General features: G+C 46.4%; 1 protein-coding gene across 1 annotated transcript in view; it reads left to right on the top strand.

The window, feature by feature from the left end:
• Window positions 1–22,091, top strand: part of CPXM2 (carboxypeptidase X, M14 family member 2) — a 128,752-nt gene that overhangs the window by 36,030 nt on the left and 70,631 nt on the right. The window contains exon 4 of the mRNA XM_077762914.1: window positions 8,795–8,934. Coding sequence (XP_077619040.1) covers window positions 8,795–8,934 — 140 coding nt within the window. The remainder of the gene's footprint in view (window positions 1–8,794; window positions 8,935–22,091) is intronic.

Here is a 22,091-nt window from a genome sequence, read left to right as displayed (position 1 = left end):
TATAATGGGACACTATGCAGCATGAAAAGGAGTACATTATTGCTATTTTCAATAATATGGATTAATCTCACAGAATGTTGAGCAAAAGAAGCCAGAACCTAGAGAGAGTAGTTATGGTAAGTTTCAGCTGTATAAATTTTATTTATTTATTATTATTTAAGTTTATTTGCTTGGAGAGAGAGAGAGACAGAATGTGCACATGCATGCGTGACTAGGGGAGGGGCAGAGCGAGAGGGTTGCAGAGAGAGAGAATCCCAAGCGGGGCTCCACACCGTCAGCACAGAGCCTGATGTGGGGCTTGAACTCACGAACTGTGAGATCATGACCTGAGCTGAAAACGAGAGTCGGATGCCTAACTGACTGAGCTGCCCAAATGCCCCTATATAAAATTTAAATACAGGAAAACCAATCTAGGGAAATGGAAGTCCGAATAGAGGTTGCTTTTGGGGGAAGGTAAGACTGGGAGACGGAAGAAGGGCGGCATGGCGGCCGTGTTCTGCGTCTTGGTCTGGGTGTGGACACATGGGTGAGTGTGGGGTGAAATTTGGGCTCGTGCACTTTTTCGGTATGTATTTTAATTTAAAAAAATCTTATTTTGGCTTTTATTGAAACTTGAAATAAACAATAAAATCACGTATCTATTCTCCTGCTTTCCCATCATGTTTCAGAATTACCTTTTCTTTGGTTCTTAATAATGTTAATTCCACTAAAATCAAGAGTTGGCTGCTGAACTGACTGAGCCACCCCGGTGCCCCAGGTTTTGGGTTTTAAAAATAGCTTCAAAATCAATGATTATGTCTTTTCAGCCAGTTTTACTGATTGTTAAGGTCTGAACTGGGGCAAGACACTTCTGCTGATTTGCAGAAGGAAGGGTCAGCTGATTTGTACCTGGCAGTTATATGGGTTTATCAAAGGTCTATCACAGACGTTTACTGAAGATCTTCAGACCAGACGATGACCCTTTCCTGGGAGATTCTAGTTAACCGTACTAATCAGATGTCACATCTAACATTTTCAGGTAACACCTCCCCTCCAATAAGGGTAGCTTACTGGTAACATGTCAAGTTTCAGCCACTGCTGCTGAGAGTTTTCTGAAAGATATTTTAAAATCACTATCACGTTTTTCTATTTTTGTCCAAATAGCCCTGTGTTATGTCTGCACAGTGGCAGCTGTAAGTCAATTACCCTGGAATTGCTAAATAGTTATATTCACTTGGATATAACTTTTTAATTTGCTTCCAGATGTTTCTGTAAAGAGGCAGCCCATGATTATGAATTACAGTGCAGATCAGTGATTTGAGAACAGCATAGTAATTTTGAGATGCACTGTTTTCTATATATACTACAGGGCAGAGTGCTTTTTTTTTTTAATGTTTTTTTATTTTGAGAGAGAGAGAGAGAAAGAGAGAGAGAGAGAGACAGTGTGAGCAGGGGAGGGTCAGAAAGAGAGGGAGACACAGAATCTGAAACAGGCTCCAGGCTCTGAGCTGTCAGCACAGAGCCCGACGCGGGGCTCAAATCCACAAACCGTGAGATCATGACCTGAGCCGAAGTCGGACGCTTAACCAACTGAGCCACCCATGCGCCCCAGGGCAGAGTGCTTTTCATGATGCCGAGCATGTGGTGGGAGCTCTGTGGAAGCCTGGAAAGTGAGAGAGTAAACAAAACAGGCTCGACACCGGTCCCCCACTGTATTCATGTATGCCTCTCCCTTTGCTTTTTAAAATTAAATTAATATTAATCAGTTTTAGAAGCAAGTAGCTAGAGAAATCAAAGTGTTAAAGGATGATTAAAGCAAAAGCAAGAGAGGGGTGTCTTGGTGTCTGAGACCAAGTTGGTTGAGCGTCTGACTCTTGAATTTGACTCAGGTTTTGATCTCACGGTCTTGAGATCAAGCCCCCATTTGGGCTCTGCACCAGGCATGGAGCCTGCTTGATATTCTCTCTCTCTCCCACTCCCACTTGTGTGTGTTCTCTCTCTTTCTCTCTCTCTCAAAAACAAAACAAAACCCAAGAGAATAGTGGCTGCCAGGATCTGGGGGAACGGGAGGTGGGGAGGTGTAGGACAAAGGGCACAAACTTTCAGTTATAAGAGGAATAAGTTCGGAGGAGCTCAGGCACAGCAGGAGGGCTAGAGTGAGTAATACAATACTGTATCCTTGCAAGTTGCTGAGAGTCTATCGTAAGCATTCTCAGCGCGCAAAAACTTAACCAGGAGGTGACGGATGCATTAATTATCTTGATCTCGGTAATGATCCCGCAATGTATCTGTACATGGTACTCTTTATCATCATTATGATTTTTTATTTTAGAGAGAGAGAGAGAAAGAGAGAGAGAGAGAGTGTGTGTGCGTGTGCGCGCGTGCACGGGCGTGCGCACGTGAATGGGGGAGGGGCCAGAGGGAGAGGAGGCTGGAAACCCCAAGGAGGCTCTATGCTCAGCACGGAGCCCTCCTCGAGTGCTTGATCCCATGCCCATGAGATCGGGAGTGGGAGGCTCAACCCCCTGAGCCACCCAGACGCCCCAGTACATTGTACACTTTAAATCCAGAAGATATTTATGTCTGATATATTTATGTGATGTATAAAGTATATACAATTATATTTGTCAATTACTCCCCAATAAAATTGGAAAAAAANTAGGGCGCCCCACCCCCACCCACCTCCTGATGCCATCCGGCCATAAACAAGTTGCTATAAACAAGGCAAGTCCTCCCAAATCCTTTTCATTGTTTATTTGGGAATTTAAGTCTTTATGTCTAAATATTACACACAAATTGATACGTATTGGTTTGTACGTTTTTGACTGTATAGTCTGAATTCATATTATGGAAGATGAAAATTTCAGCTCATTTTAATTATCCCTTTACCTTAACCTCTTTAATCCTTCCAGTAAAAGAATATCTCAAATTTTGGGTAAACCTACATTCAAGTTTTCGATTATCATGACTGTGTAAATAGTGCTAACTACCGAGCCAAGAAATAGGGTAGTTTTGAGCCAGGAGATGATGTACTTTACATCATTTCTTGACAACTTTTTGTTTCTGCTAGATCTGCTGATATTTCTTAAAGCATCTCCCGTGCTCTGAAATAGGTCTGGGTCTGCAAAATACCCTTTGATACAATTTTCTATAAGGTCAAGCCTGTTCAATGAGTTTTGGCCTCACAGTTGTTTTTTATATTTCTGTAAGACGTTCCTCCAGGAGCCTTTGACCTACCGTGTTCTTTTTCTTTAAAAAAAAAATTTTTTTTTTTTNGCTCAAACTCATGAGCAGAGAGATCATGACCTGAGCTGAAGTCAGATGCTTAACAGACTGAGCCCCCCAGGCGCCCTGACCTGTGTTCTGAATGAGTTCCTTTCTGGTCTTTATACAGCATCTCTCCTGGGACTGCTTTTGCCATCATTCTGAGAATGCTCTCCTGTGTTGGCACCCTTGATTTCTGGATCTTGTATCCTTTTTTCGGTTTCTGCTTCATCGTTGTGGCGCACATTCATTTTGCAGCTTTATGCACTTGGTGCATGAGACATTTCTTGAGAATCTGTGAATCTGGAAAGGTCTTTATTTTAGCGTCACCATTGACTGATAGTTTGGCCGAATGTAAAATTCTAGGGTGAAAAATCTGTTTCTCCAGAATTTTGATGTAATTATCCACCCGCCCCCACCCCCATTCTTTGATCTTCAGATATTGCTACTGAGAATTCTGGTACCATTCCAGTTCCTTTGGCTTTGTTTTATACATTTTATTTTTTTTTGTTTCCTCTTTGGACACTTTCAGATTCTTCTTTTCATTTGTGATATTTTGAAGTCTTACAAAGATATGTGTTGGTGTGGGCCTTATTCATTATACTAGATTCTTAGTGTTTTGGAGCCTTAACCCTTACAGGTCTGGGACATTATTAGCTCAGAGTATTTGTTATTTCTTCTCTGTTCTTCTTAGTTTCTCTATTGCCCGTTGTTCCTGGAATTTTCATGTTGCAAGAGTTTGTTTTAATACAATGCTTCTTCCGTTCTAAGAATATCCTTTTTGTTTTATGCAAGCAAGATCTTATGTTTCAAGGGATGTTCATTATAATTTCTTTGAGATTTTCTTCTGTGTTCTCCATTATATTTTTAGTTTATTTAATTTTTGTTCGTTCTAAGCCTGGCTGCCTTGTGCCCTGGAGCTGGGAGGGGGAGGGGAGCTGGGGTGTCTCACTCTTCAGTCCACTGATGCCCACTGAGTTCCCTGTTTTTATCACATCACACCTGCCATCCTCTGTGTTTGCAGCCTCCAAATTCAGAGCTTCTAGGATTTTTTTAAAAGAAAAACTTCATGTCTTCTGTGGGATGGGATTGAGGATGCGGGAATCTATTTTTTTTTAATTTTTAATGTTTTTTAATTTTGAGAGAGAGACAGAGTGTGAGCAAGAAAGGGGCAGAGAGAGAGGGGGACACAGAATCTGAAGCAGGCTCCAGGCTCTGAGCTGTCAGCACAGAGCCCGACATGGGGCTCGAACCCACGAACCATGAGATCGTGACCTGAGCTGAAGTTGGATGCTTAACACACTGAGCCACCCAGGCACTCCGGGATTCTGTTTTTTATACATATTTTGAATCAATTTCCTGTTTTCAGCCCTGCCTCACCTTCCAAGCTATGTAGGAATCTAGAGTCTGAGCTTTTGAAAGTCCCGGATGGCTTGGCTCTCACTAGTGTTCTCCTGGTAAGCTCACATCTCCCTGCCTTGCTGAGTCATTCAGGATTCTTCCACCTGAGGTCTGTCCTCATCACATATATTGTAATTAGGAGATTATAAAGTCTTCTAATTTTGTCAGAGATCAAGCTTGTATTTCTTTGTCTTGTTTTCTTTGGGGAAACTTTTGAGGAAAGAACACAGGGAAATCAACATTTCTACTATCCTGAAACAGAAAAATCCCATTTGTTCTTAAATGGATAGTATCAGGTTTTCTCTTTGTTATGGATTTAATAATTTTGACATTCATCTTAAGCAAGCTATAGTCTGTTAGCTGCATTGGTGGGTTTTTTTTAAGGTAAATAAATGATGTGTATGACTTAATTGCCTAGAGAAAATTACGTTAGTTCTGAATTTATTTGGCTCTGTCATACAAATTATCATCCCATCTTCATGGTGTTTTCAAGACTTGCTTATACTTTAAGGAAACCCACTTTTTATTTCAACAACTTCTCATAGAAATGTCTCCAAAATTTATGAGGGATTGCCTGCATTTTTATTTTAAAAAAAAATTTAATGTGTTATTTTAGTTTTTGAGAGACAAAGAGAGACAGAGCACAAGTGGGGGAGGGGCAGAGAGAGAGAGAGAAGGAGACACAGAATCCGAAGCAGGCTCCAGGCTCTGAGCTGTCAGCACAGAGCCTGACACGGGGCTTGAACCCATGAACATGAGATCATGACCTGGGCTGAAGTCAGATGCTCAACTGCCTGAGCCACCCACGCGCGCCTTTCCTGAATTTTTAAACAGAAAGGAGGACTGTGCCCTTCTGATGGTTTCTCTGACCTTGTCCTGATACCGTGCATTGCGCTCTGCCGTGTTTTGGGGACACCTCTTAGGCTGGTACCTCCCCTTTTGCTGAATTCTGCCAGGAGCTTGCTTCATAAATTCGTAATTGATTTTGCAGAGGTGGCTGTCACTTCCGTATGCGTCGGCTTCAGAAAGGGCCCTCCAATCCCCTGACACCTTTACTGCGTTTAATGGACTGTTTTGTGCACTCGGGAAGGTCTGACATCAGCAGCAGATGCAGAATATCCAGTCTGGGAAACCAGGAGCCTAAAATTGAATTCCAAGTGTCCGTCAAGGAGGCTTTGGTCAGATAGCGCGAGGATAGCTCCTCCAAATTTCCATGATCCTCTCGGGGTGAAAATCCTGGCTCTGGAGCAGCTCTGTTCTTGTCTGCTTAGCCCATGGCCCCGTGTTCAGTCTTGGCACCCAGGACATTTTGGGTGAGGCACTTCTTCTTGGTGGCGGCTGTCCTGTCCATTGTAGAATGGTTGGCGGCATCCCTGGCCTCTGTCCCTTAGTCGCCAGGAGCCCACACTTCTTCCAGTGTGAGGTGAGAGCCACAGATGGTTGCAGACATTTGCCAAAAACCTCTGGGGGGGGAGGGGTGCAACATGGATTCCTTTTGCGAACCGCAGACTCTGAGTCTCCTCTTTTTTCAGATTTTGTAACTCTCTTCTGGATATTTGAAGGTGTAGAAAATGTGACAGCAAGCACCCGGAATAGTATTGTAATTCCTTACAATTTCGCAAAGTGTGAAATGATTCACAAAGCACCTGTATTTCCATAATTTGCCGAACGTCATTGTTTTATACTGATTACATTTGCTCAGGGCTCACTTGTCTTAGACAACATTTATCAAGCCCACACAGTGTGCCAGGTCCTCTCCTAATCACTATCAGCACCCTCAGGAAGAAATGATCATGGCCTCCAATTTAGCAAATGGGGAAACTGAGGCACAGAGCATTTAGGCGAATTGCCAGGGTTTATACCGGATGCACGTGGAGGAGCCGGGATTCCCACCCAGGCAGGGGGACTTTAAAGCAGGAGCTCCTAATGAGCACTTTGTGCGGTGGTTGATTCTAAGACTCCAGGACCAGAACGCGAGCTGCATGTGTCGACTTTGGCCCATCTGCCCATTCTAAGCACCAAGAGGGCAGGGCGGCACATGGTTTCCACCTTTACATTCCTGTTCCCCGAGCCAGTATTCGACAGAGAGTCGTCAAGAGGCGAGTCAACTGGCGCAGTGAAGGTGAATTTTAAGAAATGAGGGTGGTTGAGCGTTGTGACTCTTGATTTTGGCTCAGGTCATGATCTCACAGTTCGTGGGTTCAAGCCCTGCGTCGGGCTCTGTGCTGACAGCTCGGAGCCTGGAGCCTGCTTCGGATTCTGTGTCTCCCTCTCTCTCTGCCCCTCCCCTGCTCATGCTCTGTGTCTCTCTTGCTTTCTCTCCAAAAGAAATAAACATAAAAAAAAAAAGAAATGAAATCAACACCAATCTCATGGGCTGTTGACGAGAGAGAGGAGCCCAATATAAACTAACTGTCACAGTGTCCCGAAGGAAGCTCTGTTGCAGTATTGTAGGTATTGATAAATATTGTAGGTATTGATTGACAGGATACCTGCATTTGGTCAAGAAGTACAGGGCTTGTTTCATGATAGCCTCATTGTAGGGGAGCTTATCACATTTCCTGGGGCAGTGGCCTCCTCGTTGGCTGCAGGCTTTGGGAAATGAGAGCCGGTGTGTCAGAGCGTCACACCCTCACTTCAGCAAAACCCACTGGGGCACGGGGAAGTACCGGTAACGCACACTTGCAAGATTTCACCTTTCTCTGGTGGTTCTAGAAAGCAGAACCCGGTAGCATCTCCAGGTCTTTAGCACAAACATCGCATATGCCATCAGACCCTGAGGTGCGGGTTAATTGAGAGTTTCTGGAGAGAGTAGACTGATGGGTATTTCTGGTCACCTTCATTTGAGATAGTGGTGCTTTTAGGAGACCAGGACAGGTTAGCGTTCTGACATTTGCCCTCAACGCTCTTTCAGGATTGTTTGAGGAGGGGACAGGCCTACACACATAGGTTCGGTCCTGATACCGGGCTGACGTTAGCCAGCGCAGTGATGGTAGGGTTCCGCTTCTAGAACCCTTGGCCACGTTGTTCCCGTGCTGGAGCTGGACTGCGAATTTCACATCACTGATGCCTGTTAGAAGGAAGGCTGCCCTGGAATTTGAGCTGAAAAGTGCTCAGAGGCAAGAAAGGTGGGCTGGCCTGTCTTTCAAATACCACGTGAAGGTTTTTGTCTCATCTGAGTACGTATTTGTGTAATCGCTATGGGAAAGGCCACGGGGCTCATGTAGAAAGGGTCTTAGTAAATTAGGAAGCATCACTTAGTTCATATGTTCTTTCTTTCTTTTCTTTCTTTCTTTCTTTCTTTTTTTCTTTCTTTCTTTCTCCCTTCCTTCCTTCCTTCCTTCTTTCCTTTCCTTTCCTTCCTTCCTCCTTCCTTCCTTCCTTCCTTCCTTCCTTCCTCCTTCCTTCCTTCCTTCCTTTCTTTCTTTCTTTCTTTCTTTCTTTCTTTCTTTCTTTCTTTCTTTCTTGTCAGGGAATTCTCTCTTGAAACAGTGATAATATAGGGAAACTTGCAGAGCAGAAATGTCTCTTACCTTGTAAATTCAGATCAGAAGAATCTTTGGTAGCAATAGGAGCTAAAACTCAACACGTCAAATGATTTAAATGCTGATACATAAACATTCGCTGGGTAAACTTGCCCTTCAACACCCAGCTCAGATATCACCTCTATCTTGGTTTCCACCAGACCAAGTTAGTCATATCCTTAAATGCTCCTGTAGCAGTTTGCTCTGCTTCCTGAAATAACACTTTCCCCATTGTGCTCTAATTCATCTGCTTTCATGTCTGTCTTCGTGCCTGGCTGGGGAGGCTCTGGGAGGGCACGATTCACCTTTGTATTCCTAGCACCTGGCATGTGTAGGCTGGTTCGTCAGAGGCGGTCTGTGCCTGTTGGCTGCATGAGTAATCGGGGAGCTCATTAAATTTCATCTTCCGCGCTGGGCAAGAAGAAGACACATCATACTGAAATATTTCCAACTCGTTAATAATAAGCAACTCCATCTTACAATTTAGATTAAAGAGTGTTCAGGGCATAGTGCTTTTTTCCTTCATCCCCTGCTCGTTCTTTTTTGCTCACCTTCTCCCCCCCTAAATCTCAGAAAGTATTCATTGATTCTGGGTCTTTCTGAAGAATGTCTCTCTCTCTTTCCAGGCAGGTATTAATGAAAATGACTTTTATGATGGGGCGTGGTGTGCGGGACGGAATGACCTCCATCAGTGGATTGAAGTGGATGCTAGACGTCTGACCAAATTCACTGGTGTCATCACTCAAGGAAGGAACTCACTTTGGCTGTAAGTGTGGAGGGATCTGTGTTTTTCTAGACTCCACGCCTTGGGTCTAATATTCGAGGGTTTGGATAGAGACAGGGAAGACCTGGAGAAGTATCTGATGATAAGCAATAGAAGGGAAGAAAATTGGGATGGGGACAGGATGCCGGGCTTGCCGTAGACACAAGCATCTCTCGAAATGACACTGTCCCTTGTACAAGAACAGAGGGAAGGACCCACCCAGCAGGTTAGGCTGAGTAGTCAAAGGTATCATTAAAACAGTGCAGTGTAGGCAGGTGGCTGCCATCTTGGATCTGTGATGAATTAATGGTGCCTGACTGCCCGAGGTGAACTCTGAACAGGAAGTGAGTAATAGGTAACAGGTCCAAGCCACTGTTTGGGAGTAGAAGGCATGAATACTTTAGAATCTGAGAAGGACTGGAAGCCTAGGGAGGTTCCCAAGTAGAGGACTACTGGATAAGCAATAGAAGTGAAGGAGGAGCCAGGGTGATACCTGAGCACGAGATGGAGCCCATTTCTCAGAAGTGAGGTTGGGCCCAAGGCTGGGTCAATAACAAGATGGTCTGGTAGTAATCTCAAAANAAAAAAAAAAACATAAAAAAAAAAAGAGGTAGGCTCTCTATCCTTTGGTACATACATACAGTGGGATATTACTCAGCCTTAAAAAGGGAGGGCATTCTTTTTTTTTAAATTTTTTAAAAAATTTATTTATTTTTGAAAGACACAGAGAGAGCACTAATAGGGGAGGGGCAGAGAGTGAGAGGGAGGCACAAAATCTGAACCAGGCTCCAGGCTCTGCATTGTCAGCACAGAGCCCGATGTGGGGCTTGAACCCATGAACCATGAGATCATGACCTGAGCCAAAGCTGGACGCTTAACCGACTGACCCACCCAGGTGCCCCAGAAAAGGGAGGACATTCTGACAGCTGCTGTACTACGGATGAATCTTGAGGACATTATGCCAAGTGGGATAAACCAGTCACAAAAAGGCAAATGTGATTACAGTTATGTGAGGCCCCTATAGAGTGGTCAAGTTCAGAGAGCAGAAAGTAGAATGGTGGCGGCCAGGGCCGGGGGTACATGGGGGATGGGGAGTTATTGTCCAATGGATACGGAGTTTCAGTTTGGGGTGATGAAAAGTTCTGGAAGTGAATGGAGGTGGTGGTTACATGGTGATGTGAGTGTACTTAATGCTGCTTAATTATACACCTAAACATGGTTGAAACAATCCATTTTTGTTATGTATTTTTACTACGGCAATGAAAAAACACGTGTAAAAACAACATACACGAAAAATACGAAACAACTTCTCTGCCTCAATCCATTGCTGGTTATAGAGACCAAAGTGGGGCTACATCTCTGGGGCTGTTCCCTGGCTCCAGCCGTGTAGACAGCAGTCACATGGAGACTGGGGGCTGGGCAGGGCCTAGAAGGGTCCACGGGACTTTGAGTGCTTTCTGAATTTTAGCAAGAGTTTCCAAGTGCCTCTAACATCTGCCTACAACTGAGAAGCCCAGGGCACAAATGCCTCACCCGGTGACCTCAGGAAACTGGCCCTTCAGTTAAGACCCCTCCCACCCTAGCCACTTCATCTTCTCTGTCTATACCACACTCTCAAGTTTCATTTCCCTGCTTGCTAATTACCTCTTGGCAGTCATGTACACTGTGTTTGTAATTTGCTGATTATATTAATTTTTAATTCCTGGAAAGGTCAACATTAATAAATAAACCAGGATAAGAGAGGGGAGCCCGGCATCTGTACTCATATTTAACTGACTGTCATTGTCACTATAAAGGGGACTTTCTTGCATGGTGACAATGATCAGGCAGTGACTCATCATCTGTTTTCCTCTGAGCTTTTTTTTTTTATTATAAAGACAATATTATAACATCTAGCAACATCTTAAACATTATCCATAATTCCACCACCCTTAGACAGAGGGTTTGTAATCCTATTACATATGCAATTATGTTATTTTAACTTAAAAACCTATCAAAGCATTTTTCTTCCGCTTTTACTCCGACTTCACAATGATCATTTTTCATAGCCTATAATTTACCCAGCCCTGCGTCTACCACCTTCTTAGTTTTCTGATATCCCGTATCATTTTGCAAGAAAGAATTTTCATTACTGTTTTCTTCCTTTCAATCATTTCCTTCAAATACATTTCCAGAGTTGAGATAAGCTGCGCATTTTGACAACATTCAGTCGTGTGCTTGTGCCGTATCGTGTAGCGTATTTTCTTTTCGCTTTGCTTTTCCGCAGTGCTTGTGTGTGTGCACATGATGCTGATCTTTGCTCTGTGGTGTGCATTGGGCTCCAGCCAGCTTAGTCCTATGGCAGGTGCTTTCACCGTTCAGATTCTGAAAGGCAAGAATTTGGGGGAAGGAAGTGTTGAATGACTCAACTTGGGACAGAAACTTGGAGAGAAAGACCCATCTGAGATTATGCATAGGGATCAACAAAGGGATTTTACCTTAATGCTTGGATATTAACTTGTCTAACCACCGTCATTAGGGATCCCGTAGTTGATTTATTATTGGGTTAGAAAGAGCAGGATTGGAATAACACTCACGTTCCATTTCATCCAGAACACAAGAGCATTTGGGGTGAACGAGAAATTGCCATAGAACAGATCTTTCTTTGACTTCACCTAGGACGGACAGGAACATCTTAGAGGGAAGACAGAAGATAGAATTGCTTTTAAGAGTCTCTTTCTTTTTAACTGTCTAAATGTGTTTTGAGTCAAATTGTTCTTCAAGGACAATGGAAGGAAATGTGACGAGTTTCGCTTTGTCTTACCGCCCGGAATAGGACGGTCTGCACTAAGGATTGAAGAAGAAATAGGACAAAGATACGTTCTGGTGTCTGAACCCTCCCCCCTCCCCCCTAGAGGCGTGAATAGTGCTGGAAGCATTGAGATGTGTCCCAGTATGAACAGAAAACATGTCAGCAATAGGAACCTTCAAAATCCGAACAGTAAAGAAGACAGCAGGTGTCCCTCTGTCCCTCTCCCTGTGCCCTCTGTCCCCACACTGTTCCCAGAACAGGCATCTCTGGTACCATTTTGAATAGTCCTCTTTACTGGCCTCTGTGTTTCTCCCTGCTAGTCGGGGAGTACCTGAGTGGTAGAGGTAATACCTGGTCATTTTGCCCAGTCCCAGGCTCCTATTAGATGCTCAAGTAATGACTTTTTATGAACAAATATTGTTAGGAAGTAACAGATTGACAAAAGTTCTTTCACAGGGCACAGTAATGAGTTCACTCGTCTGCGAGTGTCAGTGACTGAGGGCAAGCTTGGAAATGGGACTAGGGAGGGGGAGGGGACTTGGAAAACTGAGGAGTGACGATTTCTAGAGATGGATGGCACCCCCCCCCCCACAGGGTGGCTTTGGAGTCACGTCACGGCTCTTGACTCTTGTTGGTTATGAAATTTCCCTTCTCTGAACTTCAGTTTGCTGCCTGCAAGATGATAACTATTCTCTCACTGATAAAGATGCATGGAAGTCGAACGAATGGTTACGATGTTTTAAAATTACCCTGTACATAATAAGTGCTCAGTAAACTTGACTTTCTTCCCTCTGTTCCCTCTGCACCTCTTTGGGTTTTATTTAGGACAAGCGGCTTTCAAGCTTTCTTTTTAGCTACAGAAATATTTAGAAAATACAGAGAGGTGAGGATGCTCTGTGTGAATCTGGGGGGTGGAGGGGAGCGGTGCCTGCCTGGCCCTCCCCTCTCCCCTCAATGGAGCAGCCCTGGAGGACGCTTTCTTCAACATCCTTCTTCAACATCCTTCTTCCACAAGAATCCTGGACAGACTGAAGGTGCTTCTGTGCAGGTGACAGCCGGGCCACCTCCTTCAAAGGCTCATGGCCACTTCCTGAATCCTCCCGGGTAAAGGGAAAAGGTGGAATTCAAACCAAGGCAAACAAAGGCAGAGTTGGAATTAGAACCTGAGTCTTTTAGTTGAGCGTTCGGAACATCCCCTGATCTCAGAGTGTCTCATTTTGGTTGGGGATGTTTTAGAAGTGGGAGGGCAAGGAGTTGCTTGCTCCTTGAGGTTGGGGGGCCAGATGGATGTTGCTGTTTAGAAATGGCTTCTGTCTGGCTTTTGGAATGCAGCAGCACTTTGGAGTTACCATACGTATATATTTAGGAATCCTATTCATACTTTTCCTCTACAGAACTCTCTTGGTTGGTATTTTTAAGTGAACATCCATCATCTTATATGTTTCTGACATTCCCTTTGTGTGTTTATGGATTCCTTTGTCTGTTATTGAGCATTCTGTGCTATGCACTAGGGATATGAAGGTGAGCAGGAAGTGGCCTGCCTGCAGGGAGCTTTCAGTCTGGCAGAAAAATCCCATATGTTAGCGGATCCACTGGCATCCACCTAGTACCTGTTGACGAGGGGATGGGGATGGGAGACGCTGTTATCAGATACTTGATACAGATGTGAGGGATGATGACAGGTCATGAGGCTTAGTCGTGGTCTGCAACCAATTCATAATCCAGTGGACGAACAACTATGATTCCAGTTTTCAGAATTTTTCAGATAATTTGGGCTATTTGAAAGTAATAAAATATAATTATTTTCATGATATGGAATAATTTATGTGTTTCACCAGTAGAAGTTATCCATTTCTGCCCTGCAATTTAGTGAAATGTCACCATACTAATAAAAGCTAATCTTTGGGGCACCTGGGTGGCTCAGTTGGTTAAGCATCCAACTTTGGCGCAGGTCATGATCTCCCGGTCTGTGGGTTCGAGCCCTGCGTCGGGCTCTGTGCTGACAGCTCAGAGCCTGGAGCCTGCTTCGGATTCTATGTCTCTCTCTCTCTCTCTGCTCTCCCCTGCTCACGCTCTTATCTCTCTCTCTCTGTCTCAAAAATAAACAAACATTAAAAAAATTTTTTTAAAAAGCTAATCTTTAATTTCCCTAATCTCAGGAAGTATGTTAGACATATGGGTGTGACAGTTATAACCAACGTGATGGTTGGAAAGCAAATTATTCTGCCAGCGGTGGATAGATGCTGTAATGACATGGGCGAAATACAGGCCATTTAAAAATAACCAACTGTTTCAAATTTTAATTGTTTCATCAACAAAACAGTTCTCATTCTCTGGAGAGTCTGTAAATGTGTCCTTAAAGTGGGGTAGCAGGCTGACTGATGAGTTTGTAAGGTGGCGGCTGGAAGGGTTTGCCTGGCTGGCTGAATTTTTAAACGGCAGCCAGGCTAATTAGAGCCAGATGAAGGGAGCGCAGCTGGGAGGCCCCGGCTTGTGACCAAGGACACAAAGATGGTGGAGACAGAAGCCCCGGCCTCAGGAGCTGGCTTTCTGTCTGTCGGTGGAAAGCCGTCGCAAGCGTTCTGAATGTGGGCCTCCGCCCCTAGACAGTTCTGATGGTGAAGCGGATGAGGTGCCGAACCAGGAGGAAGACAAGGCCCAGGAAAGGCCCGTTTCCCCTTTTGCCCCGGGAAGAGCTGTGTTCGCAGGAGCGGCTGGTGGCCGGCGGGGCAGATCGGCGGGGTCCTCGGCAGACAGTGAGTGGGGCAGGTTTAGGGGGAGTCCTTGGCGCGCTCAGCTGGTGTCTGGGGCGCATAGGACTGAAAGGGTCCCACTTGGCACTGCGGGCACTTTCTCCACTAGGGGGCGATAGAGTCAACGGCCAAGCCGCTGGAGGAGGTCCAAGAACAAGGGCATCTCGGGAGCTGGCCGGGCACATTTGGAAGGAAGGGTGTGAGGGTCAGCTCCAGGGCGGGTGGGGGAAGAGGCAGAGGGCTGATTCCCTGGAAGTTCAGAGCAAGTTCAAGGAGCCGCTAGGGGAAATGAGGCTTCAGAAGTGACGCAGGCTTGGCCAGGAGGACACTGGTCATCTGAAAAGTCCACAGGGGCAGTGGAGGTGATCGACTGGGGCCCCGGGGTGGGGGGTGTGAGCGGAGGGTCGGAGCGGGGAGACGTCTGGAAGTCCTGAGGCTGCAGGCTGGCCCTCACTGCTGTCCCTGTTGGGAGAATGTCCGGGCCACACTGGACCCTAGCTCAGCAGAGGTGAGGAGGAGGCAGCACCAGAGATGGGGGTCTGGTGGGAAGCAGAGGCGATGTGAGAGGAGGCAGAGGCGAGTAGAGACACTGCTGGAGGGTGTTCGTCTGGAGACAGGGGTGGAGAGAGGAACGCTCCAACACCTGCCTGCCCCGGCGGCCGGACCTCTCGCTCCCCGGTGGGAAGAGTTCACCCGGCCCCTCCCTTTCTCTTCAGTTCATCCAGTTTTCTGCTCCCGGAGAACCGATCTCGGCCTGCCTGGTTCTCTCATCCCCTGGGGAGGGTCCGGGCCACCAGGGCGCAGAGGGAAGGGGACGCAAGGGGCTGGGGCCAGGGCACGGAGGGACACCCTCTGCCCCTGGCGCAGAGCTCGAAGGAAGGCTGGCCAGCACCCCATCAATCACCTCCTGTCTTCTAGGGGGAGAGAGGGTGTGTTTTCAGAATCGGGGTCCTCATTACTGGCAACACAGAAAGTTTGGCGCCTTCGGGGGCCTGGGAAAGCACAAGTTTCCAAACACCTTTCTAACTTCTCTGAAGACTGACAGTTTTTGAATTGTTGAGTTTGGCACGAAACGGAGGGGTTTTAATGAAAACCTCTACAAGTTCAAGGAGAAGGCCAGGCATGCAATCGTTTCTTCGTTTCGTGTTCTGTTTCCACTATGCAGGGAGAGTTGCTTGAAATTAAATAAAATGCCCACTTATGGCTGCATGGCTCATACTAGGTCTTCTGGGTGCCGGTGATGAAGAAATAAGCTCTTGGAAGGTAATGACTTTGAAATGGAAACAACTCTCGAACTCCTTCCTGGGGATGGAACTTCCACCCTGCTTTTACTCAAGAGTCCTCAGCCCCTAGCTGTGACACTACCCCCTTCCCTGGAAACCCTCCAGAAGGTTGCTGGGTTCATCTCTTTTCTCCTGTTTCCTTGTAGAGGGAGCCCTGCCCCCCAACAAGCCCCTCCTCTGCTTAGCTCACATAATGCTTCCTCCCCTGGACCCGCATAGCCTTTGTGGATTGGCTCGCACTGTCTGTCTGACCACACTCCTCTCAGGGGCCTCCTCAGTTCTACAGATAATGTAAGGATGCTCCTGCCTCAGGGCCTTTGCACTTACCAGTCTCTCTGAAAGCTCAACCCTCTTGCATTCAGAGACTTTTTTTTTTTTTTAATCTTATCATTCTTTTGAAGCTCACTCTTGTAGCTCTGTGCCCTCGCTTGGCTTTATTTGATTACCTAGTAATTGGTTGTTAGGTGCACTGATGTCACTCCCAGGCAGCAGGGAGGACCTGGCTGTTGTTTGCCCCAGACCCCCCACTGCTGGGTTGTACCCAGCATAGGGAAGGTCTCAGTGACCGGCCCTCCTGCTGCATCATTCAGAGCTGTTCAGATCATGGCCTGATTCTGTCCCACCCAGAGGCTGGACAGCCACCCCCAGCCCGGAATGCACCCAGGGTGGAGGGCTCTTCCGTGCTCAGACCGCGGCGAGGGAACTCGTCACACCCTCTCACAGGCCTTTGCCGTCCTTCCTTCTCAGATGCCCAGGCCTCAGCTGGGAAGGGGGTTGCGGACAAGAACGCAGACTCCAGGGCGAGACGGGATTCCAGACAGCCTAGCTGTATGGCCCTGGCTATGCTTCTGAGGTTTTCTGTGCCTCGGTTTCCTTATCTGTAAACTGACAAAAGTAGTACCTGGCATGTGAGTCGGACGAGGGGCCAAGCTGAGTTAATACACGGCGGGAGGTTAAGATGGTCCTTGGCACGTAGCTGTTTTCTTAGCATTCCTTCCCGTTTTTTCTGGAGGGTCCTGCTCACACACCAGCGCCTGCCCCAACCCTCTTCCTCCTCTCCAGGCAGCCCTCCTGGGGGCATCAGCCCACGTTCCCTCCTCTCCCTGCTGGCCCTCACTCCCTCCGTGTGGTCTTGGAGTCACGAGCCCGGGGACCATCACCACCAGCCCGGAATAGGTGGGTGGCTGGTCCAGGTGGGCTCCTGGCCATTCCGAGCCTCCGATTCCCGGTCTTGTAGGGAGAGGTGATGACTCCCTGTCTCAGCTTGTTGTGAGTGTTCAGTGAGATGCGGATGGACTCAGAACGGACCGGCACATTCGGGACACAGCAGACACACCGTGAGCCGCGGCTGCTGTTATTTATAAAGTAAATATCTCACTGCCCCTCCCGGGGAGCCCCCTCCCCTAGCCATTCCCAGCTTGAACCTCCAGTGTCCCCAGAGGGGACCCAGGAAAGACTTTAGAACTGGATCAGTCACGTTGCAGCTAAGTAGAGCCTGGCATTTGGTGAAAATGCTCCTTTGACAGCTCTGTGTTTTGTTGAAATTAATGTGGCCAGCAGCCATTAATTTTAATTTAAATTTCTTTAAATACAGTGACATCAGTTCCCTGTACCAGGGCGGTGGAGCACTGGACATTAGTACAGGGTGCTCCCAGTACCTGCCAGGAAGGTCCCTTTCTTGTCCCCATTGTGTGGATGAGGAAACTGAGGTTTGGAGAGCGCAGAGGTTGGTTACCTCTCTCTGCCTTATTGTGAATGTACCCATGCTTTTTGCCCATCCCCCTTCTTCCCACCATTGCTCACGACTTTCTCCTGCACCGTGAGACCTCAAGCCCCACGAATGGACTCATGCGTGCCTCTGAGCACTTGTGGGGCTGGGGCTAAGGGCATTGCTGGCCACACCCAGGGCCCACTTACCTGTCAGATACAGTGCCAGGGGCCTTGGGACCTTTACAGGCCTGTGAAAGTGTTTAACCTCTATGAACATTGGGGAACATGTGCCCCTATGCATCAGCAGTCCTGTATCCCTTGGGTAAATTCCTAGCAGCCTCTTTTACAACCTGAAAAAAATAAATGAACTTTTAGGTCAAAGAAAATATTCAAACATATAATGTTAATATGTTTATCTCTATACTAATGCCATCAAAATGGTGGGGTTTTTTTGTTTTTTTTTTGTTTTTTTTGTTTTTTTTTTTATGGAGGGAGTGCCTGGGTGGCTCAGTCGGTTAAGCATCTGACTTTGGCTCAGGTCATGATCTCATGGCTTGTGGGTTCGAGCCCCGCGTCGGGCTCTGTGCTGACAGCTCGGAACCTGGAGCCTGCTTCGGATTCTGTGTCTCCCTCTCTCTCTGCCCCTGTCCTGCTTGCACTCTCTCTCTCTCTCTCAAAAATGAATAAACATTAAAATTAAAAAATTTTTTTTTTATGGAGGAAGAGGCCTGTGCTCAGCAGGATAGTGGCCTGCACAGGTATTTACGTCCCAGTCCCAAGGATCTGAGAAGGTGCTCGGTTTCATGGCAAACGGGCCCCAAGTTTGCACACAGAATTGAGGTCGCTAATCAGCTGACTTCCAAATAGAGATGTGACCCTGGGTTGTCTGGGTGGGCCCAGTGTAGACACAGCCGCCCGTGACAATGGAGGGGGGGGGCACAGGACGCAGCTAGTGGGATGGCAGCTCTTGCTGGCGCTGGGGGTGGAAGGGGCCCGAGCAGGGGATGTGGAAAAAAGCAAGGGAACGGATTCCTCCCTGGAGCCTCGTGGAGACAGGCAGCCCTTGCCGGCACCCTGATTTCAGGACTTCTGACCTCCGAACTGTAGGATAATGACTTTAGTTTAAACCTCTTAGTCTGCAATAATTTTACAGCAGCTGTAGGAAACCAATAGCACTCACAAAGGCAAAAGTTTCTAGAGCCCCCGCAAGTTCTCACATGGCCCCATGGCCCTGCTCTCTGATGCAAGGTCAATGCCATGCTAGAGGCCTCTGGGCGGAGCCTGCCCGGCAGCTCCAGGCTCGATGCACGTTTTCACTGAATGGAATCGGAAGCCAACTCTCTTCTCTCTAACTTTGAGGATTCCTGGGAGCCATGTCTCTGGTTCCTTTTTCCCTGGTCTCCCGAGGGACTCTTTCAGAGGGAAAGGACTTTTAAGTATCTTCTTTTTACTTTTCGTTTTCTGCTGTGGAGCTTCCCAACTAGGAGCTGCCTCATCCTTTACCCAAATTTATTGGACTTGGCCTCCAGAGTGGTATTTTTCCCCTCTTACCCTGGTACACATTTTTCACTGGAAGTAATGGAAAACTAGATCCTATTTCTAAGTTTATAACACTCTCTCCTGTGGTCTGCATTTTCAAAAGACCATGGTAACTGGTCCAGAGTGAAAAAATCTAATAAATCAGTGGGGTTTTTAAGTGTCCAGTGTTTGTCTGTGCTGGGCATATAGCAGTACCATTTAAATGTTTTTAATGTTTTATTTATTTTTGAGAGAGAGACAGACAGAGCATAAGCGGGTAAGGGGCAGAGAGAGAGAGGGAGACACAGAATCGGAAGCAGGCTCCAGGCTCCGATCTGTCAGCACAGAGCCGGATGTGGGGCTCGAACCCACAAACTGTGAGATCATGACCTGAGCCGAAGTCAGACGGACGCTTAACTGGCTGAGCCCCCCAGGCTCCCCCAGCAGCACCATCCAGCACAGAGAGGAGGCAGGAGGCAGGGAGGGAGAGAATGAGAAGGATGCGCCTGTGTTCTTGAGTGTTGTGAGTAGACAAACGCTTGTTGTAGGCAAGAGGCATCACTTCCACCCCCCCTTTCTGTTTTCAAGGTGCTACAAAAGTCAAGTTTAGACCCCTGGGGAGCAGCGGGCTTGCCCGGAGCTAGAGGTTGGCCACCGCCTGGATTTGAGGCTGCAAAGCTCTGTCAAGGAGGTGATGGGCAGGAAGAGGAAGCTGCCAGCCTCCACACGGTGCCAGCAGGAAGTTGGCCTCAAAACTGGGAGAGATTGTGGGGCCCTTCCTTCTCTGACCGCGGAGGGATTTCGTGGTGCTTTCTCTACTTGGATGGAAACGTGGACGACACCCGGTGCTATTTATTTATTGGCGGTCCCTTTCGCTGACTGACTTCGCTCATTTGCCATAGGCAGTGCTGTTTGCTGGGGCGGATGGTGCGTGTCGGTGAGGATGGGGGGAGATTCTCTCTTGTGAGGTGGAAAGAGAGAAGAATCTGCCATCAAGACCAATGCTCATGAAGCTCCACTGTGGTTGACCTTCAGTGGGTGCCTCGGATCTCACCTGTGTCCACCCGAAGTTATTTGGCTATGACCTGAGTCACTCCTGTTTTCTCCAGTTACTTCCTTTCTTGTCACTTGGCCCTTTGTTGTACAAAAACCTTGGATTTGTATGTGCTGAACGTCATCAGTGTCCTAAGGCTTGTGTCCTCCTTACAAAGGCATCCCCCTCCTGAAAATGTGAGTGATTTCCCCTACCTTTTCTTTGAGCCCTTTTATGATTTCGATTTCTACATTGAAATCTTTGACTCACTATTTTGGACTGTGTTTTGGCCCGTGTGTCATGGATCAAACTCCTTCTCCAATGGCCAATAGGATGTCCCAACATTATTTCTGTTCCATACTTTCCCCAGCTGCAATGGCCTAGATGTTGGTGTGCCTCTCGAAGATGATGTGCTAAATCATAACACGTGATGTGATAGTATTTGTGGGTGGAGCCCTTGGGAAGGGATTAGGCCATGAGGGTGGGGCACCCACGCTTGGGATTAGTGCCCTTATAAAAGAGGCCCCACCAAGCTCCCCAGCCCCTTCTTCCACGGGAGGCTGTAAGCAGAATATGTGACCCCCTGGCACCCTGTGAAGTCTCAGACTTCCTGGCCTCTACAACGTGAGAAATAAGTCGCTGTTATTTATAAGCCACTCAGTCCATGGTGTTTGGTTATAACAGCCCAGGGGGACTATAATACCAACTGAAGGGCCTCCAGCTTGATATTCTAAATTCCTGTCTGGCATGGGGTTTGTAAATTCTAGCTATGTCTTTTGTCAGTTCAATGGTTTGCGAATATTTTCTCCCAGTCGCAGCTTATTTTTTAATCCTCTTCACATTGGCCTCACGTGAAGCTTTCAGAGAGTGAGGTTTTACATTTCAATCGAGTATACTTTATTGATTTTTTTTTTTCTTTACAGATCGTGTTTTTGGAGTCAGGCCGAAGAACTCTTTACTAAGCTCTAGATCCCCAAAACTTACTCATATGTTATCTTCTAAAGTTTCATAGTTTTACATTTTCTATTTAAATCTATGGTCCACTTTGAGTTAATTTCTATATAAAGTGTTGGGTTTAGTGGGGTAATGAGATAGATCATTAAACCTCATTCTGTGTAATTGCACACGGGCACATAATTGCTTCTACACCAAATGTTGAAAAGTCTGTCCCCTCCACCATGAAAATGCTTTTGTGCCTTCGTTAAAAGTCAGTTGGCCATATTTGTGTGGGTTGATTTCTGGGTTCTCTGTTCTGTTCCACAGACCTGTGTGTCTGTTCCTTCTGCGGTACCACACACTCTTTATCAGTGTAGCTCTACAACGTCTTGGAACAGGGGAAATGGATTTTTCTCGCTTTATTCTTTTTCAAAATTGTTTTCATGATTCTAGGTTCTTCACCTTTCTATATTAATTTTAGAATAATACCGCATATACCATTAAAAAATCTAAATAGGATTTAACAGGAGTTGTAGTAAATCTGTCTATTAACTTGGAGGAAATTGAGAGCTTCACTGTGCTGAAGCCTCTAGTCCACAAACAGGGAATCTTTTCTCATTTATTTAGACTTCTTTGACCCCCTTCATCAGTGTTCTACGGTTGTTTTTAAGCATACAGATTCAGTGCATATTTTATCAGATTTATATCTGAGAATTTCATCTCTTTTAAGCAGATGTGAATGGTATGGCTTACAAATATTTTACTTAGGATTTTTGCATCAATGGTCATACGTGGCGTTAGGTTTAAGTTTCCTCTCTGTGAGCAATCTTTGTTGATTTTCGGTATCGAATCTTCCGAGTGGGGGAAGATTTGCTTGCTTTCCCAGCGTCAGGTACGTCCAGGCACCAGTGCTCAGAGGGGCTGGTGGGGAGCTCCTTATGACCGTCTTTCTTTCTGCACCAGTGCTCCAGCTGTTTAGATTTTCTGTCTCTTTACTCGGTTTTGATAAATTCTTTTGTCCTAGAAAACGTGTGTTTTGAAATATATTCATATTTGATTCAGCACAATCGTTTAAGGATTCGTTTCTTCTGGCCAGTGATTGTTTTCTTGTTATTTTGAAGTATTTGTTCATTCCT

The sequence above is a fragment of the Crocuta crocuta genome, unplaced genomic scaffold (genome assembly GCF_008692635.1).
Source record: "Crocuta crocuta isolate KB4526 unplaced genomic scaffold, BGI_CrCroc_1.0 scaffold466, whole genome shotgun sequence".
NCBI lineage: Eukaryota > Metazoa > Chordata > Mammalia > Carnivora > Hyaenidae > Crocuta > Crocuta crocuta.
Note: the sequence above shows the minus strand (reverse complement) of the source record. Positions and strands in the feature narration are given on the sequence as shown.